General features: G+C 44.8%; 1 protein-coding gene across 1 annotated transcript; it reads right to left on the bottom strand.

The window, feature by feature from the left end:
• Positions 1–9,193: 9,193 nt before the first annotated feature.
• On the bottom strand, positions 9,194–11,133 carry LOC148741544 (uncharacterized). Its single transcript, XM_088733766.1, has one exon. The coding sequence runs from the start codon at positions 11,131–11,133 to the stop codon at positions 9,568–9,570; it is 1,566 nt and encodes a 521-aa protein (XP_088589892.1). The 3' UTR covers positions 9,194–9,567.
• Positions 11,134–11,370: the final 237 nt, after the last annotated feature.

Genomic DNA, 11,370 nt, shown 5'->3' with positions numbered 1-11,370 from the left:
TTTATAGATGACTTTTTTTATTATTCATTGGTTATTAAAAGGTCTAAGGATTTTCAAGTTAGAAAATCATCAGTAAGACGATCACATCGTCAGTAAGACGATCACATCGTCAGTAAGACGATCACATCGTCAGTAAGACGATCACATCGTCAGTAAGACGATGTGATCTCGTCTCAGTCTCTTAAGGCTGCTGTCACGCTCTAATTATCTGGAAACGCATTCGACACATGGTATTACATGTAATAGGTTTGTTCTCTGTTTTTATCCAGTTTCCAAACCAGATGTCCTTTATTCCCCTCACCATTTTTTTGTGTGCTTCTATGGGGGATTTGTTTCGAAAACTTCATAAACATATAGTGTATCACATCTCATGTATTATCAGTGAACTGTGGAACAAAGGGCATTTTGGATACAACGTATTACTCTTTGTAAGAAGGAGCGACTGCAAGTTGCACCATGAGCTCCGTTCAAAGACGCTTTAGACTATTCAGGTAAGTTTGCTAGTCGGCTTAAAACAACGGAAAATGTAAAATTGATCACTATTACTGTCACTATAACGTTTGTTTTTAAATTTAAGCAATATCTAAACAAAACCAAATTTTTGCCACTTGGCAAAACATAATGCGATAATGCCGCGTTGTGGATGTTCCGTGGGTTTCTGGCGAACCTTGAAACCGGGAAAAATCTGGAGGCTGTGTATCACATGAACTGCAGGCGGCTCCGTACAGTTAACAGTCGAAGGTAAATTCTTAAGAGCGAGACTAAGACTTAGCCGTGATTAAAACTGAATAAATTAAACGAAAGCGAATAAAATAAAAGGAAATACGATACATTTTAAGAATAATCCAATCGCTGTGAATCCTGGTGAAACGACTAAGAAACCCGTACATAATAAATACCCTTGCGAAAGGAGTGTCAGTCTAAGCGGAAGAAGGGTTTAACGGGACTTCGCCGTGACTTAACGACAAAAGGGGAAAAAATGGAGCTTTCTCTGAGATATTTCAGCCTTCTGTCCGCCGAAATGGAAAGATATTTCTTTCCTTTTTACTAAAGGAGAAGTGTTATCTCAAAGATTTTATCCCTCATGCCTTTAAATTGCCATGTTGTTAAGCAATACGTCTTACTTTCCTTAAAATCACCTTATTCAATAGGTCTGGTAAGAAAATACTGCATAGGATAACAAGCTGTGGGAAAGAATATTGGTGATCAATGTGATGTTTAGATGTCCAGTCAGGGAAAAACACTCCTTTATGATAATTATTCTTCTCTAACTTCGAGGGGAGGCACTGAAACTGCTTTTCGGACGGATAGAAAAAGAAGCCACGATAACATTTTATTCTTTGCTAGGATTAAGTTGAGGAAACCAAAGAAAACGAAAGCACAATGCAATTTTTCTCTCTAAGAAAAAATCTTTATACTAATAACAAAATAATGGTCTTTGCGCAATGATGTGTTGCGTGACTTTCCACAGAAGGGTGCTGGCGGCCTAAACACGACATGAATAAATTATATTTTCGTAAGGCTGTTGAGGACGGTACAACCAACGTTGAAAGAGTCTTACAATAAAACTAGTTAAAAGTGACATGGTATGAAGACTCTGAATAAAATTGCATCAAAAGTGCTTAAGCTAGGTGCTGTGTAGCTAGCCTGTCACGCATCTGAGCGTGGTTGAGATGGATCAAAAGGCAATTTTTCAGTCCATCATCAGTTTTCCAGGTGATTTTAAAACTCACGATCTAGGCAGAGCTCATGCAAAATGTAACTGCCGCAGCCTTATGGGGTATTTCTTGGAACAACTCCTGATGTACTAAGTGGACCGGCGTGAGGAATGCGTTTCACGTGCTTGTCACGCGTGTGACATGCTCAGTAGAGGATTTCAAGCCAAGCTTTGAAAGCAAAGCTGGCTCTGCACAGGGGACGGCAAGTAAGTCATGGCAGTCTCCATATAGACTCCCTGTTACCCAGTCTCCGTATAGACTCCCATGTTACCCGTGTGTACCCGTGTGTACCCGTGTGTACCCTGTGTACTCTGTGTACCCATGTGTACCCATGTGTACCCTGTGTACCCGTGTGTACCCGTGTGTACCCTGTGTACCCTGTGTACCCGTGTGTACCCGTGTGTACCCTGTGTACCCGTGTGTACCCTGTGTACCCAGTGTACCCTGTGTACCCATGTGTACCCCGTGTACCCATGCGTACCCTGTGTACCCATGTGTACCCCGTGTACCCGTGTGTACTCTGTGTACCCTGTGTACCCGTGTGTACCCTGTGTACCTTGTGTACCCTGTGTACCCGTGTGTACCCTGTGTACCCATATGTACCCATGTGTACCCTGTGTTCCCTGTGTACCCATGTGTACCCTGTGTACCCGTGTGTACCCATGTGTACCCATGTGTACCCTGTGCACCCTGTGTATCCTGTGTACCCTGTGTACCCTGTGTACCCATGTGTACCCATGTGTACCCTGTGTACCCTGTGTATCCTGTATACCCTGTGTACCCTGTGTATCCTGTGTACCCTGTGTACCCTGCGTACCCTGTGTACCCTGTGTACTCTGTGTACCCATGTGTACCCTGTGTACCATGTGTACCCGTGTGTACCCTGTGTACCCGTGTGTACCCGTGTGTGCTCTGTGTACCCATGTGTACCCATGTGTACCCATTTGTACACTGTGTACCCATGTGTACCCTGTGTACCCTGTGTATCCTGTGTACCCTGTGTACCCATGTGTACCCTGTGTACCCGTGTGTACCCTGTGTACCCTGTGTATCCTGTGTACCCTGTGTACCCTGTGTACCCTGTGTACCCATGTGTACCCATGTGTACCCTGTGTACCCTGTGTACCCTGTGTACCCTGTGTACCCTGTGTATCCTGTGTACCCTGTGTATCCTGTGTACCTTGTGTACCCTGGGAAATGGTCTCCTTCAGGGGTCCAAAAACGGTCGGGACACGCATACAATCGTCTCCTTTAGGAGTTTATTTCAAAATTCCAGACGAGCATCCCAGTCCATTTTAGTAACTACCGTGCACCCCTGTGTACCCTATGTACCCATGTGTACCCATGTGTACTCTGTGTACCCATGTGTACTCTGTGTACCCATGTGTACCCATGTGTACTCTGTGTACCCATGTGTACCCTGTGTACCCATGTGTACCCTGTGTACCTTGTGTACCCGTGTGTACCCTGTGTACCCGTGTGTACCTTGTGTACCCATGTGTACCCATGTGTACCCTGTGTTCCCTGTGTACCCATGTGTACCCTGTGTACCCTGTGTACCCGTGTGTACCCATGTGTACCCGGTGTACCCATGTGTACCCTGTGTATCCTGTGTACCCTGTGTACCCTGTGTACCCATGTGTACCCTGTGTATCCTGTGTACCCTGTGTACCCATGTGTACCCTGTGTACCCTGTGTACCCTGTGTACCCTGTGTACCCTGTGTATCCTGTGTACCCTGTGTACCCTGTGTACCCATGTGTACCCATGTGTACCCTGTGTACCCTGTGTACCCTGTGTACCCTGTGTACCCTGTGTACCTTGTGTACCCTGTGTACCCTGGGAAATGGTCTCCTTCAGGGGTCCAAAAACGGTCGGGACACGCATACAATCGTCTCCTTTAGGAGTTTATTTCAAAATTCCAGACGAGCATCCCAGTCCATTTTATATGGGATTTCCCCCCCCGGGCTGATAAAATCATAATAAGTTATTCATGATTCATTTGTGAACATACAAAACGAGATTGTGCACGGCCAGAGAGCTTCCATTCATTCCAACAGATGTCTGCCAGATTTCCTGCATACACGGTATACAGGGTATACTTAGGTATACATGAATATACAGGGTGTACAGGGTATACAAGGTAGACGGGGTATACGAGGTATACAAGGGTATACGAGGTATACAAGGGTATACATGATATGCATGGGTACACGGGGTACACCGGGTACACAGGGTACACCGGGTAGACAGGGTAGACAGGGTACACCGGGTAGACAGGGTAGACAGGGTAGACAGGGTACACAGGGTACACAGGGTACACAGGATACACAGGGTACACAGGGTACACAGGGTACACAGGGTACACCGGGTAGACAGGGTACACAGGGTACACAGGGTACACAGGGTACACAGGGTACACAGGGTACACCGGGCAGACAGGGTACACAGGGTACACAGGGTACACAGGGTACACAGGGTACACAGGGTACACAGGATACACAGGGTACACAGGGTACACAGGGTACACCGGGTAGACAGGGTACACAGGGTACACAGGGTACACAGGGTACACAGGGTACACAGGGTACACCGGGTAGACAGGGTAGACAGGGTACACAGGGTACACAGGGTACGCAGGGTACACAGGGTACACAGGGTGCACACGGGTACACAGGGTACACACGGGTACACACGGGTACACACGGGTACACAGGGTACACAGGGTACACACGGGTACACAGGGTACACAGGGTACACAGGGTACACAGGGTTCACACGGGTACACAGGGTACACACGGGTACACACGGGTACACAGGGTACAAAGGGTACACAGGGTACACAGGGTTCACACGGGTACACAGGGTACACAGGGTTCACACGGGTACACAGGGTACACAGGGTACACAGGGTACACAGGGTACACAGGGTACACACGGGTACACACGGGTACACAGGGTACACAGGGTACACAGGGTACACCGGGTAGACAGGGTAGACAGGGTACACAGGGTACACAGGGTACGCAGGGTACACAGGGTACACAGGGTGCACACGGGTACACAGGGTACACACGGGTACACACGGGTACACACGGGTACACAGGGTACACAGGGTACACAGGGTACACAGGGTACACAGGGTACACACGGGTACACACGGGTACACAGGGTACACAGGGTACACACGGGTACACAGGGTACACAGGGTACACAGGGTACACAGGGTACACAGGGTTCACACGGGTACACAGGGTACACACGGGTACACACGGGTACACAGGGTACACACGGGTACACAGGGTACACAGGGTACACAGGGTACACAGGGTTCACACGGGTACACAGGGTACACACGGGTACACACGGGTACACAGGGTACAAAGGGTACACAGGGTACACAGAGTACACAGGGTATACAGGGTACACAGGGTACACAGGGTACACAGGGTACACACGGGTACACACGGGTACATAGGGTACACAACACGGGTACACAGGGTACACAGAATACACAGGGTACACAGGGTACACAGGGTACACACGGGTACACAGGGTACACACGGGTACACACGGGTACACAGGGTAGACACGGGTACACAGGGTACACAGGGTACACAGGGTACGCAGGGTACACAGGGTACACAGGGTGCACACGGGTACACAGGGTACACACGGGTACACACGGGTACACACGGGTACACAGGGTACACAGGGTACACACGGGTACACACGGGTACACAGGGTACACAGGGTACACAGGGTACACAGTGTACACACGGGTACACAGGGTACACAGGGTTCACAGGGTACACACGGGTACACACGGGTACACAGGGTACACACGGGTACACAGGGTACACAGGGTACACAGGGTACACCCGGGTACACACGGGTACACAGGGTACACAGGGTACACAGGGTACACACGGGTACACAGGGTACACACGGGTACACAGGGTACACAGGGTACACAGGGTACACACGGGTACACAGGGTACACAGGGTACACAGGGTACACAGGGTACACAGGGTACACAGGGTCCACACGGGTACACACGGGTACACAGGGTACACAGGGTACACAGGGTACATAGGGTACACAGGGGTGCACGGTAGTTACTAAAAGTTGGAATCACCTGAAACCACCTGAAACCACCTGAAACCATCTGAAACCATCTGAAACCATCTGAAACCATCTGAAACCATCTGAAACCACCAATGAAACCACCTGAAACCATCTGAAATTACCTGAAAATTACATGAAAGCACGCAGACATGAACGCATACCGCACACCTCGAATACCCACGCCTCAAAAAAGATCTACACAGTGTGTAATTACCAGATTTATCTCTCTTCCTTTTGTTATCAAACGAGATCACGGAATGCGTAAGCGAAACTGCTATGTAAACATTGGAGTTGAATTCTTATTGAAGATATCGCAGTTACGACCCTCCACTGTCGAGCCGTACCAGTCTTGCAGAGGTTATGTGTGTGCCTTTTGAGTCAGTCGACGTGTGCGCAATCAGTTTTCCTTTGTGTATACAGTGTGTAAATACCAGATTTATCTATCTTTCTTTTGTCATTGATGTTATCAGACGAGATCTCGGAATATCTGTTTTCACGTTAAAGTACTTCTACTATATGAAATCATTTTTGGTACAATCGTACAAAGCAACTCAGGTGTCTCGTTAACACAGACCTCAAAAACGCAGACCGCAGACCGCACAGCTCGAAAAACGTGTACCCAGTGTGTAATTACAAGATTTATCTCTCTTCCCGTTGTTATCAAACGAGATCTTGGAATGCGTCGTGAAACTGAGACTAATTTCATTGTCAGTGACAGTGAGATAACAGATAAAAATAGACGTAAAGTAGAGTAAATTAGCAATGCAGAAGCTTTGCGTCATGCTGAAAATTAAGATACCGATTTGCGATAATGTTTATACAGTGCTGTAAGACATTTTCTCATTTAAAACGTTCAAATTTTTATTAAAACAGTCGAGCCTTTGATGGCTGTTACACAAGATCAACGAATTGACGAATGAGCTTGTGAAGAAGGTAAATTAGTATTTTGTCGGCACGAGACACTACAGGGCCTGGATCCCAGGCCGGTGTATCATGGAAGTTTATTCAGAGGTACTATATGATAAGCAACCTCGTTCCCAGGACCTTTTCCCAGGTCCCACCCCCACCTCACCCCCAGCTGAGGGAAAAAGCCCTGGGAACGAGGTTGTATGATAAGAAGGGGTGTAGCACGCTGTAGTCATCTAGTCCTCTGAATCAAACGGTTCAGAGCTCCGTTTCTTTCAATTTTAATAATTCAGCTGTATCTCACTTTACTATCGTCTAGTTTTGACTTAGTAAAGCCTCCGTAAGATGGGCCAGCGACATGGTTCCTACCCAGATTTCCTACCCTTTTTTCCTCGTGAGGATTTTTGGGCAGGTTTTTGTCTGGCCTACGTTCTAATCGCTCCTCTATCATAAGTGGTTCCTCAGCTCCGTTATCTGAGGTAATATGGGCGCTATTTTATTAATAGGACTTTAAAGAATTACAGAATTCGTGACCACACACAATAGCAGCTTGAAACAAATTGATTTACTTCACCATTTTAAGTCGTAAAACGTGGTTGGTTAGCTTAAGAGAATATAAACTGTAAGTTTACTTTTTAAAATAAATTTTTGAAAACAAATTTGGCAACTGTTAACAATGATGCACAATGATCCTGTATCTAAATAAAGGGAGTAAGTCTCCGGAGACTGACTGTGGTGCTGCATTGGTGGAGGTAACAAGGTATATTGGTTATATCAACTAGGTTGAAATCGTAAATTGGCCACTGTAAAGTGTTAAAAAGCTGACGTTTCGAGCGTTAGTTAGAGCGAATGAAGGAATTGTGAGTTGTGTGTGGGTTTAGATGCAGAAAGTGGAGCTATACTATTGGTTGGAACATGGAGACGGGAAAAACAAGAATAAATTAGTAGAATGAAAAGTATGAGGGCCCGGTTCTTTAACTGTGTGGGAATTAATCGGCCCCTTCGATCCCCGAGCAAGTGAAAGAAATTGCACAAGCTGCAGTAGACAGTTTTAATCAGCTAGGCTCTTTAATTGAGCACGGACCGTCAACGACAAGATTTCCTAGTAACGAACGTCAACCAAGAACATCGGAGACGACCTTCGTTCGCCAAACCCAGCCAGCTAATAGCGCACTAACAGAATCGCAGAGGAGGTTTCCGACAGTTTCAAGAGGAAGATACAGAAGACCTTCTAATTCTAGCTCGCGGCCGTATCCAGTACTTCAGAATGTAAGGTGTCCTGCTGGTCGACCGTTAGCATCTGAGATAGTTTCAAAGAATGTTATAATACTAGAAATGGGAAGAGAGAAAATACCGACGAAAGCAGATCTCTTCCTGCAATGTATTGATGTCATTAACATGTTTCTGACCTCGAGTGAAGTCTCTTGAGGCCTGAAAGGAAGAACGAAACTGTGCCACTATAATAAAAATTGTTTTCTCATCCATAGGAGCAGATAGTCTCGACAACAAATTCACCAGTTTCTCCCTTAACTTCTTTACTTGATCATTAAAATTGAAACATTATTTTGACATGCAAGATGTTTTGCTTTTCACAGTTTTTTTAGAGCAGAGGAGGGTATTTGCCTTCCTGCCCGCCCCCATAGAAAGATTCATCCCCAATAGGTTTTTTAAAGGAAAGCTGTTGGAAGCAGTTTTCCTGTGGTTAAATAGATTAACCATTTGATCTGCCACAAAGGTGAGGCAGTTTTCTGTGTGCAAACTAGCCAAACATGAATTTTATTGACAACAAACAAGAGTTTCAAATCAAGTTGTATCCATTATTATCATCACGGGTTTATTACGAATCAACTTAACGGCCTGCTCCCAGTTGGCTTGTTAGCTCAATTGGTAGAGCGCTGCATTAGTATCGCAGAGGTCAGTGGTTCGAATCCTGTACAGGCCTGATTTTTTTCAGGTCTCATTTTCCCTATTGTATAAATAGCGCTATCTACTGCGAAGGATCGTGCATCATACGTATTTAATACCGCAGTTCAAAATATATGAACTTCATATATTCATTGTATCTGATTTATCGTCACGGGTTTATTACGAATCAACTTTAACGGCCTGCTCCCAGTCGGCTTGTTAGCTCAATTGGTAGAGCGCTACACTAGTATCGCAAAGGTCAGTGGTTCGAATCCCGTACAGGCCTGATTTTTTTCAGGTCTGATTTTCGCTAGTGCATAGTAAATAGCGCTATCTACTGCGAAGGATCGTGCATCATACTTATGCTTCACTTTGTTAATATCTTTGTCCTTTCATTGCTATCGACATCGTTCATAGATAGATAGATCTATAAATCATAGATAGAATCGATCTATATCATTGGAATATTAAGTTTAACTATCCCTAGTCACAGGCTTTCCCTGGTATAGATTTCAACAAAATTGAGTGGTGATGCTCTGTTAAATTGATTTTGATAGATCATTGCTTTCATCCGTAAATTATAACAGTATCAGTCATGGAAAACTCAGAACTGATTTATTGCATTAATTTAGTTATTTACTTTTATTAACAGCAACATAAAATGAATAACGTCATTCAGTTTGAGTAATTATTGCACTGAGGTCAATCAAACCTAACAACTCAAACTGGCAACAAGAAAGACAGCATTGCATGTATATAGACCCATCAATATATATTTGAAAAAAACCCATGAAGACCAAAAGAACTCAACCTGCATAACTCAATGTTTGTCAAGGAAAACAGCACCTCATTAGCAGTCTTACAACTTTAAAGTCAAAACTGGCAACATCAACAATAGACTGTAGGCCATTTACTTCTTGCCAAAGTAACACTGTGAAAATGCTACGTCATACAGAGCAAATAATCTATCCCTAGGAGGCAGAGGAACTTTCTCAGTTGGCCTTGGAATTTCAAGCAAGTTGGTACAGGTATGAGCTAAAGGGAGGAAGCCGCCCTCCACCGGTAGGTGCTGCTCTTCCCTTTGAACTTCCTGCTGCTTATCACTCTCTCCTTTCTTCTGCTCATCATTCAGTCCTTCCTGACTTGCAACTTTTACGATTTCTGTGGGTAGTATAAACTCCAGTGATGGTGCAAGGCCGAAACCAAGGACAGGCTGCTGTGCTGTAACAGTTGCAAATTGAAGTATGTGACTCAAATTAAGGGTAGTCTGCCCACACACCCTCCTAGAAGCTGCCACTTCTCGAACATACTTGACAAAGAGTTGATAAACTTCTTTTTCCTTTTTTAGGGTATTAGAACCCTGATCTGAAAAGTTAGGCTTCAAAATCTGAAGTAACATTTGTACGCTCAACTTGCCTTGTGCTTGGGGTCTCAGGAGATGAACCAACATTGGCAGTTCCTGAAGAGCTGACAACATTCCAAGCTCTTCTAGTCCATGCCTAATTTGACAAACACAAGGGTCAAAACACTCTTCTAAAGAAACAATTTGCTGCAGAATGATTTCTTCTACAAATACAGGCAACTGTCCATTTTGAAGCATGGCAACTGCCATCATCACTCCAACAAAATAGTAATCTTGTGCTAATAGTGTCCTCACGCCATGGTCAAAGTACTTTTCTTTAATGGCTTGATTCATTAATCTTATCCATTCCTTACGTGGCCCACCCTGATCTACACATTCCTCTCCCATGAAGTCCACCTGAAATGTGGGTCTATAATTTGTAATGTATTCTAGTTCACTAATCGTTGTTTCTAATATATTTTCCCTGTCAACAGTAATGTAATTTGTTTCTCCCTCAATGGTTTCTTCGCAGCTTGTAATTTCTAGGGCTCGGCCAGTTACAATCTGTTTTTGCAGAAATTTAAGCACTTCTACAGGGTCAGTCAAACCCTGATCTTTAGCACCTTTGATTACTGACTGGATATCAAATGAACTCGAGGGTGGCTGACTCTTACTTGTACTGAACACTGATCCTACATTTGTATTAGAGTTATCAGCAATGGTGTCTGACATATGTCGAGAGAAGTCATCTCTACCACTAGCATCACTTGAGAGCATGTCAGATTCAGGGAATTCAAACACAGGAACTTCTAGTTGTTTATGACTGGGATCAATCATGGATAGCAATTCCTCCAGGAGTCTTAAATAGATCCAGCCAGATGGAGCAATCGATTTCAGCAGCAGCTTTGAATCAATCTCTTTTCCTGCCTGGATGTTTGGTCTTAGCAAAGTACCACCAGAGTTCTTTACTATTTCGAAATACAAGCCCTCCATTTCACCTGTCAATAATTGCGCTAACTCTTTGTGAAGTTTTTCGGCATCCCACTTTCTATCAATGTCAACGCCTGATATAATTCGTCCACTTCTCTCTAAATCAGGCTTTTCTGCTTTCGTGGGTATTTTCTCTCTTCCCATTTCTAGTATCATAACATCCTTAGAAACTATCTCAGATGCTAACGGTCGACCAGAAGGACGCCTTGCATTCTAAAGGACTGGATACGGCCGCGAGCTAGAATTACAAGGCCTTCTGTATCTTCCTCTTGAAACTGTCGGAAACCTCCTCTGCAATTCTGTTAGTGCTCTATTAGCTGGCTGGGTTTGGCGAACGAAAGTCGTCTCCGATGTTGTTTGTTGACGTTCGTTACTAGAAAA

This window comes from Stylophora pistillata, chromosome 1 (assembly GCF_964205215.1).
Source record: "Stylophora pistillata chromosome 1, jaStyPist1.2, whole genome shotgun sequence".
NCBI lineage: Eukaryota > Metazoa > Cnidaria > Anthozoa > Scleractinia > Pocilloporidae > Stylophora > Stylophora pistillata.
The sequence above is the reverse complement of the archived record's forward strand: the minus strand, read 5'-3'. Positions and strand labels throughout refer to the sequence as shown.

Coding starts and splice junctions, on each gene's coding strand:
- LOC148741544 (XM_088733766.1), bottom strand. CDS start 11,133: ATGGGAAGAGAGAAAATACCCACGAAAGCAGAAAAGCCTGATTTAGAG.